The 24,512-nt window shown below is 41.2% G+C and overlaps 2 protein-coding genes across 3 annotated transcripts in view; one reads left to right on the forward strand and one right to left on the reverse strand.

Annotated features, from left to right (window-relative positions):
• Positions 1–11,805, reverse strand: part of pde3b (phosphodiesterase 3B) — a 44,586-nt gene extending 32,781 nt beyond the window's left edge. For both annotated transcript variants that reach the window (XM_041936821.1, XM_041936813.1), the window contains exon 1: positions 10,805–11,805. In XM_041936821.1, coding sequence (XP_041792755.1) covers positions 10,805–11,692 — 888 coding nt within the window. In that variant the 5' untranslated portion in view covers positions 11,693–11,805. The remainder of the gene's footprint in view (positions 1–10,804) is intronic.
• A 2,434-nt stretch (positions 11,806–14,239) lies between these two features.
• On the forward strand, positions 14,240–24,428 carry copb1 (COPI coat complex subunit beta 1). Its single transcript, XM_041933233.1, has 22 exons — positions 14,240–14,374; positions 17,002–17,154; positions 17,615–17,844; positions 18,205–18,374; positions 18,489–18,603; positions 18,694–18,786; positions 18,898–19,035; positions 19,179–19,298; positions 19,514–19,621; positions 19,738–19,884; positions 20,055–20,200; positions 20,854–20,950; positions 21,060–21,220; positions 21,376–21,496; positions 21,596–21,823; positions 22,232–22,411; positions 22,518–22,662; positions 22,789–22,908; positions 23,016–23,161; positions 23,300–23,389; positions 23,568–23,723; positions 23,992–24,428. The coding sequence occupies exons 2-22, from the start codon at positions 17,064–17,066 to the stop codon at positions 24,049–24,051; spliced, it is 2,862 nt and encodes a 953-aa protein (XP_041789167.1). The 5' UTR covers positions 14,240–14,374; positions 17,002–17,063; the 3' UTR covers positions 24,052–24,428.
• The last annotated feature ends 84 nt before the right edge of the window (positions 24,429–24,512 follow it).

The raw sequence follows: 24,512 nt of genomic DNA on the forward strand, positions 1-24,512 counted from the left end.
GCCTTGAACCCTGAACACCACTCTCATTCTCATGAGCACATCACTTCAAGGCCTTCGCAGGGAGCAATAACAGTTTAGGGCAGGCCACAGCCCTGACTGTATCTGAACAGCACAGCGTGCATTCGCTGCAGAGGGGGTGTGCGATTAAAACCCTGCGGCCTCTGCCCACCCGCTGTGCCATCAGTGAGCTCCATACGACCGCTGCAAACGCCTATCTCTGCCCATAGACCCCCAGTCTCTGCTAGTGCTGGTTTATCTGCAGCAGCAGCCTGCATCAGCCATAATAACTTACATCACAGTCTTCAGGGCACAGATGCAGCAGACATGACATGTCTACTGCTGTCTACAGGCTGGTAACTTACTGCGTCATTGCGCTCAAACTTTTCACACAAAAAAAACAGGGACACCTCTTGTGAGCTGAAGCAAATTATTTTGTCTCAGTCTCACAGCTTTGACGCAGACATAACAAGCTAAATTCTCGCAAAGTAATAACTAACAGCAACGAAACTGCTCATGAGCCGTTTCCAGCACAGTATTATTTGAACCTGAAATGTAGATAAGCTTTTTGTTCGGTCCACTCTAACAGGTCAAATTTCGTGTGCTGTCACAGCAGAGAGAAAGGCAGGAGGAGGGGGTGTAGGGGTGGGGAGGGAGAGGATGATACAGGTCCCCGGGAATTGATTACGCTGAACAATGGCGAGCAGATCAAGAGCAACCTCGGCCGGATGGGGGAGATATCACACTGAAGCTCAGAGTCAGGGACTTTCGTCAGACATAAAATCTATCTACAAAATCTCACTTACATTATGTGAGGGGAAGGGGAGGGAGGGGAGGGGGGTGTCTGGCATTTGAGCCTGTGTGTGTGTGTGTGTGTGTGTGTGCTTGTGTGTTGGGGGAGGGGCGGATGGGGGTTAAAGTGAGAAAGAAAAGGAGACAGCGACAGACTAAAGAAAAAGTGAAGAAAAGGGGGTGGGGATTGGCTGGGAGCAGTTTCTCAAAAAAAAAAATGTTGTTTTTTTTTTTGCCCAAACCTCATCATTCCACTTTGAAAGATTTACTTTTACCATAAGTCACTCAGAAAAATTTTGCACAGTTATTGGAAATGGCGATCCCGTTGGTTGAAGTTAGGGTTTTCATTGCAGTGACTAATAGTGCTTCTCAGTTTTGCCCTTTTCAGTGGGATCTGCCCTCAGCTGCTAAACACACACAAGCCCTCCTCTGTAGCTGCGGCTGACGTCAACCGTCACTTAGCAACAGCCTTTTGGTGTAAAAGCAGCAGTGCTGACACCGTTTTCAAAAGAGGCGCACAGAGAGAGACAGAAAGAAATTCAGAATGAGAAACAGAGATAGAGAGAATGAAGCGAGGGAGAGACACGTAGAGGCAGAAAGTGAGTCAAATTTTAGAGCGATTGCTGCGTAATGTTTCAATGCAAAAATGATCATTGGAAGAATTTCCAGTGCAACAAAAAGCTGAAATCACCCTTGTCTGGCTGTTCCTTCAAAGGAGCACGTGAAGCTCTCAGATTATTGAAGGAAAAGATGATGTTATATCAATAAAGTCGTCTGGAGACTATTAACAGGCAGTAAAACCTATGGTAGGTGCTCATTAAAATACAACTTAAATTTACTACATCCCTCACCTCTATTTATCCATGCTTAAATTCCCACAGCAACAATTTAAGCATGGGCGCACACCATCTATGTCACAGCACTAATTTCACCAGACCTAGCCATGCTCTCGCTCCCTCTGTCCTCAGCCTTTCACAGGACTGAGCAAACAGTCAGCACATGGAGAGTTCAACAACCTCATCCTGAACTTAAAAGCTCAGCCACCTGAAATGTTTGCATTGTTCGCAGCCTTGTGCTGCAATCAAAATCATTTGAGACGAGCTTGTGCAGAAAAATGTCCAGGTCTCCTAAAACTCCCAAGCCGAAAAAGCCCGATTGTGTTGCAGCAGCTTGGGGAACATTTTGTCATTACTTATCTTATCTAGCCATTTCGTGTTTGGCAATTTTTCATGTAGTGGAAACAGGCAAAGTTCGGGAGGCTGATACAACAGTTGCGAAGAGGGAAAAAGATCTAATTAGCCCAAACTTAGTTGATGGCAGTGGCTTGGCACCCTCCCTCCCCAGTCCAACATTCTGGGCCTCAACAATACACAAACTCAGTCACAAAATAAGCTTTGTACAGATAATAATATGAGCAGATAGACGAGGTCAGGACATCACATCAAGGCTCATTAGAGAAAAATAAGAAAGAGGGAACGCGCTGCACAGCTCTTTACAGGCAGCTGAAAACAGAGCATCAAAAAAAAAGCCATAACCCTAACTATTTGCTCAAATAATTGTCATTTACAGGCTAGTTCATAAACAAAATGTTTAAGGAAGAAGCAAAACAAAACCATCTGTGAATATTTGTGAGCCCTCTTTTGATGGTGTCTCTTCAGACACCAGAGTCATTAGGCTAAGCTCTGGTAGACCTATCATGAAAACTAAAGAGCTGCAAGCTAATTGCTGGTGATCATGACGCAAACCGTTTCCAGGGTAACCCGAGTTTTGGAGTACCCGCTCCAGCATTTCCTCATCTGTTTGCACTCACACCAGCAGGCTGACAATGCAGTCGCTGCATCCTGTTTCACTCTGCAGTCAGCCAAACACACAGCACCTCGCTCAGTTTAACCCTTTCTACCGGCCCTGCTGCTGCCGATGAAAAATTCACAGCAGCTATGCAAACTAGTCCAGACGTTAAAGAGAGCGAGACGGGAATAAGGCTCACACACACTGCCGCATCAGCCCATCCGGATGCAGGCACAGCAAGCCAAATCCTGATCACAAACCCCAAAGTAAGAAAATCATCATGCACATTAGAAACACCTGAAAAAGCTCGATTACAAATATAGTCACCATTCATAAATGAGGATTCAGCTCTTGATTTGGCAGAAAAAGCTGACCTGCTATCAAAGCTACCTGTGGAGGAAGACTTGCTCAGCAATGAATGAGGACATCTTGGTCTTCATATAGCGACTGTTACACAAGCTCCTGAACACGGAGGTTAACTTCACGCGTCATTCTCCTTCAGTTAAACAACAGCTCAGCTCACATTTGATCAAATACAATTATATTCTGTCCATCAGTGCAAAGTCACATTAAAGACAATTTCACTAAAGATGGCCACATTTCCATTTTTAAATGTATCATCTGAAAATTAATTAAGTCCAAATAAATCAATACCTGTATTATAAATTAAATCTAAGACTTAATACTTAAGCTCTTTGACTGAGAGAAATTGTCCACAGCATTGATAATATTAAGATTAAAGTGTCCATAAAATAAAAACACACACACATAACCTTTAACAGCAGATAACAGTCATTTAATGGCCTTTATTTTCAGATAATGCACTTTTTCTCAGTCAGCACAGCCTTCAGAAGCAACAATCTATTCCAACTAAAAAATCAGGTTGAGCTCAAAAGGTTAGTTATTCTAAATAATCTTAACTATTATTATTATTATTATTTTAATAAGCCAAAAAAGAATATGAGCAACAGTGCAAAATTAAACTGTGGTGTTCCCTTAAGGTTTCAGGACGCATCTTGAGCATGCAGGAGATCCCGAGTGGCACAGCATGCACAATAAGATTAAACCTGATTACCCTTCATACATTTAATCATGTACGGGGGACTTATTTGTGTTTATATCTGACTGAAAAAGACGCCAGCACGTGGAGGATTTACTGTACAGTGGAAAATAAAATGGAACTGTATGACTGCGTGCATGCGTACACACACACACACACACACACATACACACACACAACGCAAGCTGGTCTTGAATTTAACACACATTCTGACAGCGGTTTAGTTTTGATAGCAGCCAATCAAAGGTAAAAAGAGCGTGCAGACAGTTTCACTAAGTGCATGGAGGCTTTTATCTCCACAGACAATTCAGATAAAGAAGCTGAGGATGCAAACAGAATAAAAAGTACATTAAGATATTATTATAATTTTAAGATTGCATCTCATTAGATCACTGTCAAAAAACAGCCACATTTTATATATATATATATATAATTGGCTTGCTGTGTGTGTGTGTGTGTGTGTATATATTTACATTTAGGCTAAAGCTGACTATAAGTATTGATCCTACAACACATACAAGTTATTTTACTAAACTACAAATGTATTGTTAGATTTTACACCTATTACTTTCTCCCTGTACCACTAAAATACTGACGAGGTATAACTACTTCAATACACTTACTGCTGTCAGCCTTAAAATGCTGCTTATCTTCAGCAAAAAAAAAAAAAAAATCTAATTACACAACAGGAAAATATATTATTTTGAGAAAAGAAGAGACCTAAACCCAAAAAGCCTCTAGCTTGGTCTGATTCTAATAAGCTAAGTGGTCTGTAGTACAATTCTATGTGGCAACTTTCTCCACCTTCTACTGCACATCGCCTGACGACGGACAATTTCTCCCTTTCTCATCACTGCTGGAGGCAGACACTATACTCTACAGGGCGATTAATGAGACTTGGCATTTTTTTTCCTCCTTTGCAATCACCCTGTGCTACGTCACTGGGTTGTGACGTCAATGTTATATCATTCCACATGGCTTTACAGCAAGCGAACGTGACAGCTGAGAGCTGCTCTGCGTTTTCACTGCTCTCCCTTCCAACCTTTCTCTCTGCAGCCTGCTTCTCTGCTCTCGTCTGAATGGGGGGTTAGTTAAGTGTATTATTTACCCCTGCCTGCCCCCATGGAGTGGTAACCACACAAAAAGAAGGCCTTCTCCCTGAATTCAACACTGCCCTGCCAGCTCTGCCTCCAAGGTCTTACTCATGAAGTAGAGCTTTTAGATATCTGCCATGAAAGCCCAAATGCAATAATCCTACTTAAAAAATATTATCTCCACTTTATTCTCTTCATCACAAAAAAAACCTAACTGGGTCTCAGAGACACATGCTGACATAATTTTGGGGAAGAACAGGTTGCCATTCAGGTTGAACAACAAAATCCTTGTTTTGGAAAACAGTAATTTGAAATAAATTATTCCAAGGACCCAAATATCCAACACGCAGTGTGTTTATATACTTCTCACCTGCAGGTATTGTTAACCAAATTCTGGGTCTAAATTTGTGACCCTTCTGACTAATCTCCTAATAAAATTAGCAAATACAGTTTTACTGGGCTCCTCCACCGTGTCACAATTACACAATTCACTGACCTATTTAGGGATCCTATTGAAGAAGAATTTAGCACAATACAGAGACACTGTTAATGCAATAAATCTAGGATTCGGTGAGCCTGACCCCTGGCACTTGCAGTCAATCCATAAAGCTTTGGTTGTGCAAGAGGGTTTGAGTTACTGTGGCAAAACACAAAACTGACACTTGAAATTGTCTGAGCAAAGATTAACTTTAACTGAAACCGGATCAGGCTAGATGAGACGATTCTTTCCCCGAGGCTGCATAAAAGGTGGTATTTATAGTGTTTTTCATGTGAAAATGCTGTCATGTTTGCATGTTTACAGAGACAGAAACCTTTGTCCTGCTCCATCATTTCTAAATGAGCAGTCTCAGCACTTCAATACATCGTGTTTAATGGTGAAGACTCTATGACGGCAGCAACCATGAAGGGTTTTCCTTCCCACTCAGTCTGGCACATTCAAGGGTGACGCCTACAATAAAAAGATGTGCTATTGAGACTGTCACCGTACACTAACGACTTGACGTGTGAGAAAAGAAAACTGAGAAATTGACATAATAAAAATAAAGCAATCTTTTGACTCATAATGTGAAATGAAAATTGAGAAAACTGTGAGCACCTTTTTTTTTGGAAAATATTATTTTATGACCCACTGTTAGACATTGCTGGTTTTAATTATTTTAAACGCTAGAAAATCAGCATTTAAACAACATTTGCTCTATTGGTACGTGCACATCTCATCAAACTCGTACTCACTCTGGGGCTAAAAAAGGTACTTAAAGAGTCACAGTGTTGAAACCGTATACAGAGCAGTATCTGGTGAAACGTGCGCCATCAGACAGCTGAAACTTGCATTAAGCGGTCTAAATCTGTATGTGATCAATGAAGTCGCACAGCGTGTTGGTATCTGTTCTAACACACATTCCTGTGCAGCCTTGTGCGCATGATAAAAAAGAGAAAACCTTCTCGTCAGTGTTGCTCTACAGCACCTCTAGTGGCCAATAACTCCTCAGTGTAACTTTAACAAAAATACAGTAGCCTCTAAACATGCAAGAGATCCATACACCATGTTTCACTCTGCTTCGTCTACAGTGTGCACCCTGTAGTAACACACATTTAACAATTGTTAATTACCTTCTGCAGCTAACACCAAATCATATCTTTAAGGTTCTGTGAGCTGATACTTTCAGTGGGTGAAGAAATAGGTATGACAAAACATCTGAAACCCAGAATGTTTAAAAAACATATTAATACCTGTGTATCACTCAGCTGCTTGTGTGTACTGCTGCAGCTCTTTAATTCCCTCCTGTACATTACAAATCTCAAACCTAATAAACAAAAACAAGCAAACTCTCTTAATGGGGCAACATTCACACAAACCCTGGACATATAACTGTGGACCTGGTGCCTCTCAGGCCACGGGGCCCATCGTCCATTACTGCGCTCTTTGTTTGAATATTCATGGTGGTGTGGACTTGCCAAAAGCCCACACCCACATTAATGGGTTTGTTATGAAGAACACAGATGGTTCAAACGTGAATGTACCATAAATTGTGATGGGTAAAAATATGAATTACAGAAAAATTCTGCATCTTCCTAATTTAGCTCTAACAGCTGACAAAGGCCTTAAACTCGACACAGTACAAAGCTGAGCTAAGTGAAGACACTACAGGACACGCACAGATATCACCATGAAACTTCCCCAGATGGTTATTAACATTAAAACAATTATTTTTTTTGTATTACAAGTTTTATGAAATTTTACTTTTAAATATGCAAATGAGCCATTACTAATTAAATATGCACTAAATTCAAATCTGAACCCCCACTTGTCTGACATGGAAGTGTTTTCACCTGCAGTGTCTTCACAACATAAAGCATCAACTGGCATCTCCTCTGCCAGCACCGTTATTTTCTGTATTTAGACACATCAGCGTGTACTGACATGGTTATATCATGGTTATTTCCATCATTATCCTTTTTTTTTTAAAGTTTGGTGGTCATTAGCTTAGCTCCTGGTAAACAGTGAGACTTATCTGTTACTGATACAGTGTGGAGCAACTGTGACAATGCTTTCACGCTTTGCTTAAACTGTTTTGAAAGCAACATTTTCTAAATATCTTTAGTTCAAGACTCAAGTTTACAACCATTTTTTCTGTGGGGATGATGAATTTGCCATATATAAAACCATGTGTTGCTGCGAATAAAAGGCAACTGTCCTCTATGCAACCGACAGACAGAAGACCAGCGGTGCTCTCAGACAGCAGACAGTGGGTTTGACTGTTTGTGTGTAAAATGTGTCAAGATGGAAGAACATGTGCTTGCCTTCATCTAAATAAACAGGAATTAAAATTAAAATTTAAACCCTTTAAATGAGACAACAAACTGTTCAGGAATCACAATTCCGGTGTAAAACAATACGTATAATAATATATAATAAGAACAAAATATAAGCATGTCGTGGAGCCTTGGAGTCGTGCGATGGCGTCCTCTGACCATTATGGGGCGCTGAAGTTCCTGTTCGACTATTACAGTGTTGTTAATAAAGTTTAAAATGGGAAAAAAGTCAGCGGTGGCTATGAATAGGCAGGAAAGGAAGCAGTAATGTTACTGTAGCACAAATCCAAGATGTTTTTCCTTCCGATGGGAATGTCCACACACTGATCAAACGGTCCAGCCTGCAACTGTGATAATACTTGCCGTTTAATCCTATCTGTTTACAGGCCAGTCTCGACCGCACCGAAATGGCGGCGACGTTGACGTGCGATCCAGCAGCCATTGAGGTATCTATATTTCCTCAGCTACCAGCGCCACTGCCACCTTGCTGTTAGCATAGTGGTGCGATGTTGTTGCGCTCGTTGTTGCATTATTAGCAACGGCCCTCATTTCCCATAATGCCTAGTGTTGTACTGAGTAGTTTGTTAAGTTTGCAGTTTTAAATGTAAATGAAAATGTATCAGTATCAGACCGATACTCAAAAAAGACTCATACTCTTACTCTCACGTAAAAGTTCTTATTCACTGACAACATTTTCTGATTATCAAAGGAAAAACTCTGTGGCATCAAGAGACAAATGTTTCCAACATCTTGAGTAAAAACAACTTTTTAAGATACAGGAACATCTACAGCAGCTCTTATTGACATTATGGGCAACACAATTTATATTGTAGGCCATTATACTATCCCGGTACGTAAGATCTAGCCCAGCATGCAGTGGGCACAGCACCCCAGGCGGATTGGCAGCAAGCTGCATCATAGGTTTGACACCCGCAGACAGACGCTCACCCCAACATTCACAACTAACGGGCAATTCAGCCTCGAACGCACCTGACTGGCATTTCCCAGGCATTCATGATGTTCATCCCCTTTAGTCAGTAAGAAAAACTTGACTTTGACATAAGCATCTCCTTGCAGAGAGGCTTGCCAAATACGTCTTTAAGGACAGAGGGACAGCGCGCAGGCTGCAATTTTGGTTATCTTTTTACTCAATATAGATTACGATGGGTGTCAGATATTCCCTGATAAGATGGCACGAGTACACACAACATCTTATCCACCACTTTTGCACAACTTTTTCTTGTTCTGTTCACACATTCTCTAAAGTTGTCTACATGTCATGCTCACGCAATTTTCCAGAGAATAAAAGAGGTTCGACAAAGTCTGTTCGGGGATGCGGGGCAGGCAAAGCACCCGATAATGAACGTAACGATTAAAGACATCATTACCATTTAAAATACACAAGGTTTGTCAATCAAAAACAATGTCCTGTCTCAACTTTCCAACTGAAAATGAAAAGGTGTAGTTCCTTTAGTATATATAAGTAACTACAAAGAGGTCAGATGACTAACTGTGGTGTATAAAGGTGGAGCAATTCAGCTGTACTCAAGACAGCAGTCAGTTTCATGTCTTGGAGACCCTGATTATGTCAACACTGACGTACATTTTAGGTTGCAAGTCAAGTATCTAACTACAACAGAGTCAATTAAGCCAAACACAAATGTGGTATGGGAATGTGCTTATAAGGAATAGTACTAATATGTACTTTTTTGTCTTGTTTTTGGTTGCTTTTTTTTTTAAATGAATCAATTTGGATTTAGCAAATAATGTTGGACCAACATGTTTCAGGTAAAAATCAAGCCTTGGGTTTCAAAAACACTTCATCTTAGATTCAAGTCAGTATCTTTCTCTTCCAAATGAAAAGGCTGGCCTCCGTCACAAAACTTACAAATAGATACTGAACAGCCTCCACAAATTGTTTACTTCTCCCTAATTTTCAGGTACACATGAAGTGCATTCTGAGTCCAGATGTTTCTGCATCTCGCAGAATAAAGTGACAGGTGAAATGGCGCAGTAGTGAAATCTGGGTTTAAAGCCTGCGCTCATATTCATACACGGTCCTGAATGATTCAACCTGTTTTTCGATTCATGCACTGTTACTGCCTAATTCAATGTGACTGCTAATCTGCTAATAGCCTAAAAACACAATGAAGTGAAAAACAACTGCTGGAAATTGCACAACTGAGACAAACTGGACTTACATTTTTAGTTCTCTTATCATTTCTAACAAAGCTCGAAGGACACAGAAACAATGTGTGTGAGCTGATGGCCTGGCATCCACTACTGAACTGCATGTTTTGCTCAATACACTGTTCAAAAATAATACTAACAACGATGCTGACGTTTGTCCACATTGTCTACACACAAATTAAAGCAAAAGCTTGCATCAGCTTTTTTGCCCACAGCATATCGCGTGCAACACGATAGTCTTCATCCTGAGTGTTTATCATTCGATATCGGTGTATTGGTTTACAAAACTGAAGCAGAGTAGAAAGGAGCATCACTTTGCACTGGACATGTTAGCTGCTGCATGTACACAGACTGGTTTTACACTGTTTGCAGGGGCTCGCGTGCACAAGCAAACAAAAAGAACCACAAGCTGAATGTGGCCCGTGGACACTGAATAATCCCTGCGCGTGCTCACCATCAGTCTGTGTGGCTGACTGCTACAGTCAGATGGGACCGTAAAGGCTTCATCACTAGCTCTGCTGCTGCTCCTGGTGTAGCAGGATGTGGATGGACATTCACATTTCACTGATAATCTGGTGTAGGAACTTTTACATGTTGATCAGCATTAATGATGGCAGGAAGTGCTGTAGGCCAGTAAACTGCACATGATGCATGTTGAATTATCTTTAATTAGAAGTATTTAAAGGCTGTTTTGATAATTGGCTGAAATGCTAGAATTTTATTTTGACAAAGCCCTTTCTTCACATATATAAGACACTGCAAAAATTAATTTCAGATTGCCTTCTACCTGTAATAGTCTATAATAATCTTTTTAAGTCGTTCATAATACAATATCCTCTTTTGTGTGTTTTCCTCATTAAGCAGTAATTTATTTCTTAAATATGAAATGTCAGGCTAGTTTTGCTCTGTGTGGGAATGCTTTTGTGTAGTTTGATTTGCTTCGTGTGGGATTTTTTCTGTGTTTTCTTCTCCTTGTGCACATGTGCACTCGGGGGAGCTGTGGATGATCAGCGGGCCTTCTTTTGAACCACAACAACAGACGTGGTCCTGCAGGGGAGGGAAGACTTACCTGTTCTCTGGATATACAGGGCAACGAGGGTCTGCGAGGCATTTTACAACTGCCATAATAGCTGGTCGACGTTTCCCCGAGTGAAACACAGCTGGACCGTCTCCTGGGTCTGATCACGGGGACCTTCTCCTCCGTGGTGGAAATCCCACTCGGTGCTTCCCTCGACGGGTAGTAACGGTCAAAACAGAGCCCCAGCAGGGAGCCCGAAACCCCCGCAAAGCAGGCGAAGAGCGGTCTGAGCAGAGCGGGCAGACCGCTCAAACTTGTGAAAGAAACCAGCCACACAACGCTGGCAAAAACCAGTATGAGGACACTGTGTTTGAGTTTCAGAGTGGGGATCAGCGTGAGCAGACCCACACATCCCAGCACGAACAACAACCTGCCCACCATTTGCATCTGGTGCTGGTCCTCTCCCCATTGCAAAAACCGCAAAACCAAAAAATCCCCGAGGTAACACGATGCTGGCAGCGACACGAGCCAGCATTTGCTGCCCTCCTTCTTTTTCCTCCTCAGGTAAAACGTCAGAAAGAAGAAAGCACATCCTATGCTGAATAAAGGGCTGACGGACTGGGAGAAGCCCGACAAAAAAGTCCGCAAATCCCAAAGCGAGTCACTTTGCAAGCTCCTAGAAATGAGAAAAGAAACCGCGAAGATCACGAACGCGCCGACGTACAGGGCAGGGACCTTCAGCAATTTTGAATTCAGAATGTCTTCGTTGCAAAACCTGCACACATTGAACAGAAATCCCCTCTGATGGTCCTGTTTGAGAGGGGTGACGCAGCTCTTCACATAGCCGTTCCTGAAGCCCTCTGAGCTGTTTACACTTCCAGCCCCGTCGTGGTGCCTTATTTTACTGTGCAAAACCTCTCCTTCCTCCCGTGCAGCCATGGCTCGACTGTGGCTCCCCGTATCCACGCGAAAAGTCCCCCCTCTCCTGATATTCACGCCGTATTAACGCTGAACTACATGACAGCAAACGCACTCCATGGTCACTCAAACGTGCTCCAGCACTTGGACTAAAGAAAGAAGGTGAGATGTTGTTTTTACAGAAACGGGGCTCTCTGTCGCCGCCTACAGGCCACAACTCACACCTCAGGGCTTTGTTATGTGGAGCGCTGAGCCAATCCTGACCTGAGCCCGTATTTTAACATAATCAATTTACTCCGAGGCTGCACTTAATGAGGGAACTTTTAAAAAGTCCCCATTTAATAAAGAAAATATCACTACAACTGAATGGTTAATTTCCAAAACGTTTTCCTGTAGGTTTCCTTGCTTCAGGTGCATTCCCTATTTGTAGAATAGCCTTTGTCATTATTAATTTGGAATATTTTATGTGTTTTTAGTTTGTTTTGATCTGTATCTGTTTGTTTGAAATTGAAATAAATTAAGGAATTAATTGTTACAATTTTGAATACCTCTCATGACTCAGTTTCTCACCTATGCATAAAGTCTAAATTAGCTTTGCCACCGCATGTCGCTGCATCAGGTTGCTCTGGGATCGTTTGATTTGAACCTTGAACTTGTTAAAGTGGATGATTGTTCCTTAAACTGATCAGTTTTAACTGCTGACTAGTGGTAAGATACCTAAAAATATATATAATAACAACTTTAACAACTTTTGGTGAGATAAAAATATGCAGTCTAAACCATTGTTCATGACTGGCAGTAACAAAACAAGCCCCATTGGATGCTCTGGCTAGCTAGCTAAATGCATTTAGGCTCTCCTCAAACATAAGCTACCTTGTTGCCATCTGGACATAAGGAGAACATTGTGTTAGCAGGTCACACCAACAAATTGTGAAACACTTTGAATTGAAGCATTGATACATGAGGACTGCCAGCATAAAGGTGCAAAGTACTCACACACAGTAACTGCTAACTGCTGATAATTGTAGCTGCTGTTAGCTGGTTAGCTCAGTTAACGTCTGACGTGCAGCTAGTGGTCCTATTAGCTGACTCTGGCTGGACAGGGAGCTTGGAGCACCGGGGCGGGGCAGTGCTGTTATTTCTTGACAATCTGTTGATAATTTTTTTAATTTTTGAATCCTGTAAACTAAAATTCCTACATATTGCTTCCTTGAGCAAATAAGTTCTTAACCTTAAACAAAAACCCTTCCATAATTCACATAATGTCCTGTTATTTTTACACTGTCCAGTCATATCAACTTAAACAAGTCACAACAGCAGACAGACAAATTGTGTGGTGATGTCATTACAGACTAATCTTTGAGCTGCCACAGAGAACTTTTTTCACAGCCGTAATTTTGACATGTCACAGTAGAAAAAGAACAGGTGCAATTAATAATATTAACGATGGCTGCGGAGCATTTAGTTTTGCCAATTCCAGAGCACTTGCATTGTGCATGCCGCTTACTGGAACCCTTAAATACAATAGAGCCATCTTTAATGTAATTTATTACACCTGTGTCTCGGCTGCTATGACAAGTCAAACTGTGTGCTGTGAAAACAGTCCATGGAAAGGCTTGGCAGATTTACCAAACTACAAGAAAGGAAAAGAGAACACTGTCCTCTACAAGAAACTGACAACCCCCGAATGCACCCTAGAGACACTAACCACAAACAGACATACATACACAAACACACAGTTACTTATGATGGCCTGATAATCTGTCAGGCCTGAGAAAACATTACGTTTTTCAGTTTTCAAATTGGGCACAGTTGTCTGAGGTCATGAAAAACACTACGGCTATACTAATACTAATACTACTACTAATTTTCATAGTAAGCGCATAGAGTAGAAAGAAGGACGTGTGAAGCCATTGTTGCTCTGTGACTGGAATAAATATTTTGCCCTTGAGTTAAACCATAAACCCCTTATCATTATCAATTTGAATATGCATGCCTGTGTAAAGACTTGCATGGAAGTGGGAGTTAGTCAGTCTAAGAATGACTGTAGTTTATTGCGGTGTTTGCAGCCACACAATATATTACAACAGGTAGTGTTACAGTTTTGCAAGCTATGTATTGAAAAAGCAAAATATTCCAGTGGTATTTGTTCTGTTTCCTTTTGCACTATGTCACTGAGGACACGCGTCCACTGGAGGGTGCTGCATCAACATTAAAATGTGAACAATTTTTTCCTTTTTTTCTAGCTGTACAGTCTTTTGAGTGCATATTTTGTCTTTTTCACAACTACTGAAATGATCAGTAATCATTATCCATCGTAAATAACCATAATTCATTAGTTTTTATATGAAAAGGGAGCGAAGTCATAAGTGGTATTTAACGATCACTTCCAAACACCTTGTAAGATTTAGTTGACCCTAAGCCGTTTTATTGAGAAAAATCGTCAAACTGTGGAAGTGATATGTCGGGAGCGATTCAGGATTATCTTGGATATTACGCGTTGGTGTTGTTGCGCTCATGTTTGACCCTTCCGGCGCACGGTAGCAGTGATGTGGCTCAGAAAGTGATCTTCCACGTCACTAGGAAGTGGTGGAGAGCCGAAGAGACAGCTCGCTGAAGGGAGCCTCTGACAATTTTTACAGATGTAAATATCCAAACCTGGATACCCAAGGCCACTTTGGAGGGTTATACTCGTGCAATTGGGTACGTGTTGTAATGTAGTTTTAACCAACTTCAGAGAGGTCTTGTCTCGTATGATCCGTGGTAAGCGTGAAGTCAGCTAGCTAACATTACTGTCCTCCATTTCATTGCTAGCCTGGGCAGAAGCTAAGCTAGCGTTAGCTAACGGTCACTAGTTGGTAATTGTTTATCTATCTTAACTTAGTCAAACCAATTGAATAGGCGACTAACTAACTGATGTTTGCGTTTTGTTGAGGTTTTTGTGCACAGCTGTTGGTGCTAACACAGGTACCGCCATTAACACTATAACAGCAGTTAGCTGTAGTCTTATCGCTGCGTGTCACACTTTCTTGACTTGCTTTTACGTTAATAACCCACCGTAACGTTAGCTTCTTAACGTTTTGCTGTCACGAAGGCACGTCTTGCCTGTCTTGCTGTGATGACAACAGTCTAGTTTTTACAGTCTAAAGCAGCAGAAAATGTCATGAAGATACCCGAGCCAAGTAAATGTGACCTCTTGATATGCAGCTTAGGATCTATTCAGACAGCTCAGCAAGAACACAGCTCCTCCTTTTGTTATAACTAGAACTAAAAAACAGAACAAAACACACACACACACTCCAGGCATCACACAGACCTGTCTGTAATTTTTAGGTTCACAGGTACCTGTGGCATACATTGGTTTTTGTGAGCAAAACGAGAAACGTAATAGAGTATAAATCAAATATACAAGCCATTTCAGTTGCTTACTTGCCATGCTTTTATTAACAATTGTTCATAATATGAAATAATTTGTTTAAAAATGGCTGACCCAGTGGCTTTAAAGCAGTGTGTTCTGCATTACTAAAAGCCTTATTAGCTTAGGGTGTAAGATTGCTTACAATGTCTGTTTATGGTTTGGTGTGCATAAGCCTAAGCAAGCTTTTTAGTTTAAAGGTGCAGTGTGTAGGATTTGGAGGGATCTATTGGCAGAAAATGAATATAATATTCATAATTGTGTTTTCATTGGTGTATAATCACCTTACAATAAGAATTGTTTTCATTACGTTCCATAGAGTCCACCATGTTGCACTGCCATGTTTCTACTGTAGCCCAGAATGGACAAACCAAACACTGGCTCTAGAGAGGGTCTTTCACATTTTTTGCAATTTCAGTGGCCGCCTTAGGTTCTCCTACAAAATTAGAAGGGGGGGGGGGTGAGGTGAGGGGTATTCAGCGGCTGTCAATCTACAACCTCACCACTATATGCCACTAGATCCTACACACTGGTCCATTAACGGATAGGTTCACACATGTTTAAAACAATAATCGTTTCCCACATGTACATTGAAAAAGGTGCTTGGTGTGATCATTCCTCCTTCTCATACTGGCCATTTATAGATCCCTTCCTAATGTCCTTCTGATGTCAGTGATGAGGGTTCACAGGCCTTGATCAGTGTAAAACTATGCTCCAGAATTTACCTGAGGTTAATATGAGGTTTCAGGAGTCTGAGTTAGGCAAATCAAGCGAGTATCTGTCAGAGTTACCCACTTTTTAAATACAAAATGATCTCTTTATGTTATTCTGCCACATGGAAACACAATCTGAGAAAACTTTTATACTGCTACTTCAACTGCTACTGCTACTACTGTAACTTTGAAAGAGACCCATTTAATTGAGTAACTCAGTCTACTGATACCTCAAATTAGCTTCAGATAAACTTATATAGATATATTCTTGAACACAATTGTACATTTTGTTCCCAATTACTTCCACTGGAAGCAGGTTAAAATGGATCTTTAGACAAACCTTAAAAAAATCAATATCAGTAAAGTGCATGCTATATTTAGAATATTTTCACTGCTTTCCCTTGTGTCAGACAGCTGGGAGATTGTCATTATATCACACTCTCCAAAGCCACCAGAGTCATGTGACAAAAACAGTAATTTTACCTCACAGGACACATACGTTGCTAGCCTACCGCTACCTCAGTCGGTTAGTTTGTTTTTGTTATACTGTTTAGTTTGGATTCAAATTTATGTGTTAAAACACCAAAGTCACACAATAACACAAAGTGCTGTGGCACAGAAACACAGAAACGGCATACTACCTCCAACAAATTCAAGATGTGAGATTTATGTTTATAAGGTTTATATTGTACAAGAATGTGCTGACAAAATGTGTTTTGCAGTTTGCCTTTACTGCCTACATTTAGCAAAAACGAATCCCAGATTTGAGTACAAAACACCTACCCAACGAACAAATATCTGAATAGTAAAATATTCGGTGCCATCCCTATATATTTGGGAAATCTTGCTTTGTAGACTGCATTAGCTCCATTATTGGCAATTTTCCAGTAGATGTGAGCTCTGTGATTGATACCTGAATGACTGTTCTGGGTTTTAAAAAGCTCATAAGCAGTTTGATGGCTGGAATGGGTATCCATGCCTTCTTCGGCCGCTGCAAAGGAAATGAAATATGACCCTGCGGTGCTGTATCCTGTTGTATGCACATGATGCTGCACAGTAGATTTATTTTGTTTCCGCAGTCAAAGCAGACATTGTTCAGTCTAGATTTGTAGTTATACCTCACGTTTGCTGCAGTTATTTTAATGTGTTTGTCTAAATGTTTTCTACATCTACTAAGTCTATTGTTTTTCTGTTTCTCATAGATATCATCCAGTGAGTGACATTCATTGGGTTTCTGCCAAGCGGATACAAGTCCAGCAGCAAAATGACAGCTGCAGAGAATGTTTGTTACACTCTGATCAATGTTACATCAGACTCAGAGCCCCCTTCTGAAGTCAGCCTAAAAACTGATCTAGGTAACTATTCTTAATGTTAACTTGCAAAGATGTTCCTAAACAGATTTCTTCACCTTAATAAACTGTACAGAGGGGAGGCGTTCATTTCTCAAACTCTCCACCTCACTACATTGGAGGTGTTTTAATTTGCGGTGATCACAGCATCAAAAATACAAAAAGAATCAAAAGCAAAGCGCCTCTTTTCTGAAACACTGCCCTGGTTCCTCTGGATAATCCACACACCTCACTGTCAGACATTTTCATAGGGTTTATTTCTTCAGTAAAAAGTAGTTCTACTGAAAAACTACTGCCAGTGAGGTCTGTGAGTTATTGACTGTAACCAATGTTTGCTTTACTTGACAAATGATCAAGATGATCAGTTTCTTATCAAAATGCTAATCATAATGTATGTTATATGTTATAGTACATATAAGGCCATTATAATTACATAGTAGTAATAATGATAATCATTTTTCTACAGAAAAGGGGGAGATTAAGGCAAAGACCGAGGCCCTGAAGAAGGTCATCATCATGATCCTGAATGGTGAGAAGTTGCCAGGACTGCTGATGACTATCATTCGCTTTGTCCTGCCTCTTCAAGACCACACCATCAAAAAGCTGCTGCTGGTGTTCTGGGAGATTGTTCCCAAAACAACCCCAGATGGCAAGCTGCTTCAGGAGATGATCCTGGTCTGTGACGCCTACAGAAAGGTAAAATAAGGTGTCCTCCTCATTGCAACACACAGTGTAACAACAGGGCAAAGAATTGTTAAAACTGTGACAACAAAATCAGCAAATAGACTTATTTTTGATATACACTGAAGTGGTCAAATGAGATGTACACATCTGAAGAGGTGGCTGAATGCCAGTTTGGCAGCGTGGTGTGACTGCTGAATCAACATCATGTCCAGTAAACCTCCACTAATTCCTGGTCCTACAGCTGAATTTTGTCCTTACATATATATATATATATATATATATATAACACAATAATAATACAATTATCAAAATAGTAACTTGGCTAGAATATGTTGTGTTAAAATCCCCATGTGAACTTTCTTTCAATTTCAGGACCTGCAGCATCCCAATGAGTTCATCCGTGGCTCCACTCTGCGTTTCCTGTGCAAGCTGAAGGAGTCCGAGCTGCTTGAGCCTCTCATGCCAGCGATCCGGGCTTGCCTGGAGCACCGTCACAGCTATGTGCGCCGCAATGCTGTCCTGGCCATTTACACCATCTATCGGTACAAACTTAAACAGTTTATGTTCAGCTGCCTTTCAAAAGATTTTGTACTCCAGTCCTTAGTAAAGAGCAAGCAGCTGATTTTATTTGTTGTATTTGCTTTTATTTGTTTCAGGAACTTTGAACATCTCATCCCAGATGCTCCAGAATTGATCCATGATTTTCTTGTCAATGAGAAAGATGCCAGCTGTAAGAGAAATGCTTTCATGATGCTGATTCATGCAGATCAGGTCTGTAGCATTTTGTCCTTGTCTTACTTTTCCTACTTTTGTGTGCCGTTAGACTTACAAGTATGTCATTCACATATTCACGTCTTGCAGGATCGAGCTCTGGATTACCTCAGCACTTGTATTGACCAAGTTCACACTTTTGGCGATATTCTCCAACTGGTCATTGTGGAGCTGATTTACAAAGTGAGTCAAAGCTTTTTTTAGCCAGATGTAAGCTTCGTAGCACAACAGCCTGCAACCAGAAGAGCTGCTTTAATGTCTGAGGGCTTGCTGTTCGTGTTCTCTGCCTTTTAGGTTTGCCACGCTAACCCCTCTGAGCGTGCCCGGTTTATCCGCTGCATCTACAACCTGCTGCAGTCCTCCAGTCCAGCTGTTAAGTATGAGGCTGCTGGCACTCTTGTAACCCTCTCCAGTGCTCCCACAGCCATTAAGGTACATCGCCAAGGTCTTGTCAGTGATCTTGTGTGTGTCTCATACTGTTTGTTCTGTACTGGTATTGTACTACAATTAATTCAGCAGTGATGTCATTGGTCTAGTACAGTCTCTTATGCATTGTGTGCTTTGTTGGACTCCAGGCTGCTGCCCAGTGCTACATCGATTTGATCATCAAGGAGAGCGACAACAATGTGAAGCTGATTGTTCTTGATCGTCTGATTGAACTGAAGGAGCACCCCACTCATGAGCGTGTACTCCAGGTATGTTGAATTGTGGCTGTGATCAGTTTTTGTTGAACTTGTTAGTAGAAGTATTTTTGACAGAATTAAGTTTTATTTAGTCCAGTTTATAAGTCAAAAGCAGCAGAAAAAGTCAGGAAGATGTGTGAGTCTGACAAATGTAGTTTTATTATCAGACAGTACACCTGCAGTGTATCAACTTTGCTCAGGCTTAATTTGGATGTTTGTTTATCCAGGACCTTGTCATGGACATCCTGCGTGTTCTCAGCACTCCTGACCTGGAAGTGAGAAAGAAGACCCTGCAGCTGGCACTGGACCTCGTCTCATCTCGCAATGTAGAAGAGGTCAGCGGCGCGCTGAGCACATCCGCGCTTTTGTTGTTGTTTCCATGTCCATGCATGGAAGCAGAGAAAAACAATGGAATGTACAGCAAACATAGTGACATGTATTTGTTTTCCAGTTGGTGATTGTTTTGAAGAAAGAGGTGATCAAGACAAACAATGTAACAGAACATGAAGACACTGATAAGTACAGGCAGCTGTTGGTGCGCACTCTCCATTCTTGCAGCGTGCGCTTCCCTGACATGGCGGCCAATGTCATACCTGTGGTGAGTTTCTAATTAGTTCAGAACATCAAAAAGAAGGAGACCTAAATGGTGGTTTATACTGTGTGTGTGTGTGTGTGTGTGTGTGTGTAGATATAGATATAGATATATATATATATATAGAGAGAGAGAATGAAATATATCAAGGCATTTCTGTTTGATATGATTTACAGCTGATGGAGTTCCTAAGTGACACTAATGAGGCAGCTGCTGCGGATGTGCTGGAGTTTGTACGGGAGGCTATTCAGAGGTTTGACAACTTGAGACCCCTCGTCATCGAGAAGATGCTGGAAGTCTTTCACGCCATCAAAACTGTCAAGTAAGGCTTTATAACGCATTGAAGAGGACTATAGTGTAAACTAGAAAATAATTCCTTTATTTTGATTGAGTACAATGAAACAGCGTAGCAATCCTGACGAGTATTCACACATATCAAACAGCAATTAGAGAAAAAAAGTTCAAACTAGACTAACTCATGGTGCAGTTTATATGAATGAAACATTAAGATTTGCTGTAGGCTATAAAACAGTAAGATATAAAACAATATGATCAGATACAATAAGCTATAAAAACAATACTATAGCAGGAGCGATATTGCCCTTCTGGATATTATGTAGTGACTTGGTTTTTGTCTCGTCTCAAATTTGGGTTGGCCTACTTGATTTAGGCAAATATGGAAAGAAGAAGATAGAAAAAAGAAAATGTACAGAACAGTGCAACTTTTACACTATAGAAGCTGGTTATCTTGCATGAAATTGGTCTGATTTTGATCAGTTTCTCTGCCCGATGCAACTTTGAGTCATGTCAAGTTTCTCTCTGTAGTCACGTTTGTCAACTGCTTTGATAAACAGTTGACAAAAGCCTGAAAAGTCAGACTTGACTGAGTTTTATCATTAGGGCTGGATAATATATCAGTACGAGAGAATGTAGCTCTGAATGTTCATGTTTTTTGTCATCGTTGTCATGTTTTAGGATCTACAGGGGAGCGTTGTGGATCTTGGGAGAATACTGCAGCACCAAGGAAGACATCCAGAGTGTGATGACAGAAGTGCGCAGGTCATTGGGAGAGGTGCGTTTGTCCATCACTGTGAAAAATTATTGTAACACAAGCTCACCTGTCAGTCCCAACTTCACCGAAGTTGTCGCAAATCTCTGACAACAGTTTCTTGCTCTGACAGATCCCAATCGTAGAAAATGAGATAAAGAAAGAGACGGGAGAGGTGAAACCAGAGGATGAAGTGAGTGCAGCTCCAGCCCAGAAGCTGGTGACAGAGATGGGCACCTATGTGACACAGAGTGCCCTCAGTTCCTCCAGGCCTTCGAAGAAAGAGGAGGATAGGTAAACAAGATTACACGTTGTTGGGGGGGGATATCGCAATTATCCTGTAATATTCCGTTGATTTTATGGAGTTGTAGCAAGTACATTTCCCTGTTGGGATCAATAAAGTTTTATCTTATCTTGCCACTCAACCATCACTGACTTTGTTGCTCCAGGCCTCCGCTCAGAGGCTTCCTGATGGATGGAGACTTCTATGTGGCAGCTTCCTTGGCCACCACACTGACCAAAGTCGCCTTGCGCTATGTTGCTATTGTTCAAGACAAAAAGAAACAAAATGTAAGTTGACCTCAGTTCACTGAAAGGCAACACCTTTGTGCAAACCATCAAACCAGCTGCCTGTCCCTCTAATCCCTGCTGTGCCGCTGTCCCTTCCAGTCGTTTGTTGCAGAGGCCATGCTGATCATGGTGACTGTGCTGCACCTGGGCAAGTCCTCTTTGCCCAAGAAGCCAATTACAGACGATGATGTGGACCGCATCTCGCTGTGCCTCAAGGTCCTGTCAGAGTGCTCACCACTTATGAATGACATTTTCAACAAGGAGTGCCGCAAATCCCTGTCACATATGCTGACCGTCAGACTGGAGGAAGAGAAGCTGTCACAGAAGGTAACAGCCGTTGACTCAGAGGGCTGAACTCAGTACTTAACCTCCTGACAGCTGGGCACAGCTGAAGCATCATGACAAGCAGAGGAAGTGGACACATTTTTGGTCTAATCACTTATTTGTGGACCCAGCCCTCATTTATCAATATCGCAAGTGCACATTTATATTTGTAGAACACGTGATAACTGTTCAAATCCCAATAAGTTTTTTTTGTAAGAATTTATGATCTTATGCAACATTGATGTGTGAGGGTTCAAGTTGCTCTTTAAATCTTTACTTGATTTAATTGAATTTCTTTCTGATCCCCTTTTGTTTTTCCATCTTGACTTACTGCCATCTGTATTTTTGGTTTGTGGATTCTGTTGGGGGCCAGGTTATCCACCTAACCAACATTTCTTATTCTTTCCGCAGAAAGAGTCTGAGAAACGTAACGTAACGGTGCAGGCGGACGACCCAATCTCCTTCATGCAGCTGACCGCCAAAAATGAAATGACTTCTAAGGAGGACCAGTTCCAGCTCAGTCTGCTGGCCGCTATGGGAAACACTCAGAGGAAGGAGGCTGCTGATCCCTTGGCGTCAAAACTCAACAAGGTACACCACAAGCCCTGCAGAAATCTTACCATACAAGAACTGGAAATTACATTAAGAATCAGACAAATTAAAATGTTTAATGTGAACTTAATTTTGTCCAATGTAGGTGACCCAGCTGACAGGCTTCTCAGACCCAGTGTACGCTGAAGCCTACGTTCATGTCAACCAGTATGACATTGTGTTGGACGTGCTGGTGGTCAACCAGACCAGTGATACTCTCCAGAACTGCACCCTTGAGCTGGCCACTTTAGGTTAGTTTATTTTCCACCTCACTTAACAAAATGTGTTTTCTTCCCAAGTGGTTCTAATTCATGCATCACATTTGTGTTCCTATATTGTTCTACGTACACATTTAAATAAATATATCCATCTTACAGGTGATCTCAAGTTGGTTGAGAAGCCTTCGCCTCTAACTCTGGCTCCTCACGATTTTGCTAACATCAAGGCCAATGTCAAGGTGGCCTCTACTGAGAATGGCATTATATTTGGCAACATTGGTGAGACAAATATTTTTGCATCCGTTGACCATTGTCATTCAGTTTATGTTTTTGTTTGTTTTGAGCGTGTTTCTCATTTGTGGGGATGTTCGATTCTTTCTTCCCAGTCTACGATGTGTCGGGAGCTGCTAGTGACAGAAACTGCGTCGTCCTCAGCGACATCCACATCGACATCATGGACTACATCCAGCCAGCATCCTGCACCGATGCAGAATTCAGACAGATGTGGGCAGAGTTTGAGTGGGAAAACAAGGTAAGATTTGCAGTTCTGCTTTGTTGAGCGCAGTGAGTCAGACATGTTTGTAAGGTTTGTTGTTGTCTCAACTTAGACTAATCAATAAGAATATTTAGGAAAATGTGAATATTGAACATGGTCCTGTCTTTGTTGTAGGTGACAGTAAACACCAACATCACTGATCTGAACGATTACCTCCAGCATATCCTCAAATCCACCAATATGAAGTGTCTGACTCCTGAGAAGGTTGGTATGAGATGTCTAATAATGTCATTGAGGTTAAAACTTTTGGAACTGATGCATGTCAGGAAAAAACTATCACAAGAAATGCCATCACCAAACCCATCCTGTTGGATGAAGTGTGTCACACTGTGTTGTTGGCGTGCAATATTCTCAACTCTTTTCTTTTTGTCTTACAAACCAGGCTCTGTCTGGCTTCTGTGGCTTCATGGCTGCCAACCTTTATGCTCGTTCTATCTTTGGAGAAGACGCCCTGGCTAATGTCAGCATCGAGAAGCCCATCCACCTGGGGCCTGAGGCACCTGTCAACGGACACATACGCATTAGAGCCAAAAGTCAGGTGGGTCACAGCTGCTGCACCATGAACCCCTACGCATCTGAGAAGTAAAAGCTTGGTTGAATTTGTTTGCTCTAAGGCAATGAATGAATGAATCTTTTGGAAGGATAACATTTAATTTAATACCTTGGTGAATGGATCGGAAAGTGAATACATGAATTAACCCATTATAGGCGATGTTGCACTGAAGCTCAATGCTCTTATCAGTATGTATCAAGTCTGTTAATATATGGAGTCTTTTACAATGAATCCTCCCTCTTTCATTTCACAGGGGATGGCCTTGAGCCTCGGTGACAAGATCAACCTCTCTCAAAAAAAGACAAATGTCTGAGACGACTCATCCAGCTGATCCCTCTGACTTTGTAAAAGTCACCTGCTGTTCTCTTGTATCGCCGATCATCTTACAGCCTTTTCATCACAGCAAATTAAGAACTCTATATCTCTATATGGTCAGTTGCTTCTTCTTCTTCCTTTTTTTTTTTTTTACATCTCATCTGTCTGAAAACTACATCTCAGTAATGTTCTTTCCTTGTCCTGTTTAATTTTCAATAAACATATGTATTAAAAGAATGAGAAAACTTCGCTCCAACTTTGCTGTATTCATTGAGTCATATGCTGTTCTAGTTTTGACACTTTCCACTTTATCCACTTATTTCATTCATTACAGGTCACATGATTTGATTTTTGAAATAAAGACATTAATGTGGAGTGTTGTCTTTTTTTAACATCACTGGTTTCTTCCTTTTCTAAGTAAATTGTGAAGTTGTAGATGAAAATCTACAGTAGCTCTGG

The sequence above is a fragment of the Chelmon rostratus genome, chromosome 1 (genome assembly GCF_017976325.1).
Source record: "Chelmon rostratus isolate fCheRos1 chromosome 1, fCheRos1.pri, whole genome shotgun sequence".
Taxonomy (NCBI): domain Eukaryota; kingdom Metazoa; phylum Chordata; class Actinopteri; order Chaetodontiformes; family Chaetodontidae; genus Chelmon; species Chelmon rostratus.

Coding starts and splice junctions, on each gene's coding strand:
- copb1 (XM_041933233.1), top strand. CDS start 17,064: ATGACAGCTGCAGAGAATGTTTGTTACACTCTGATCAATGTTACATCA. Junction 17,155..17,614: donor CAGCCTAAAAACTGATCTAG/GTAACTATTCTT, acceptor ATTTTTCTACAG/AAAAGGGGGAGATTAAGGCA. Junction 19,036..19,178: donor GTGCTCCCACAGCCATTAAG/GTACATCGCCAA, acceptor GTTGGACTCCAG/GCTGCTGCCCAGTGCTACAT.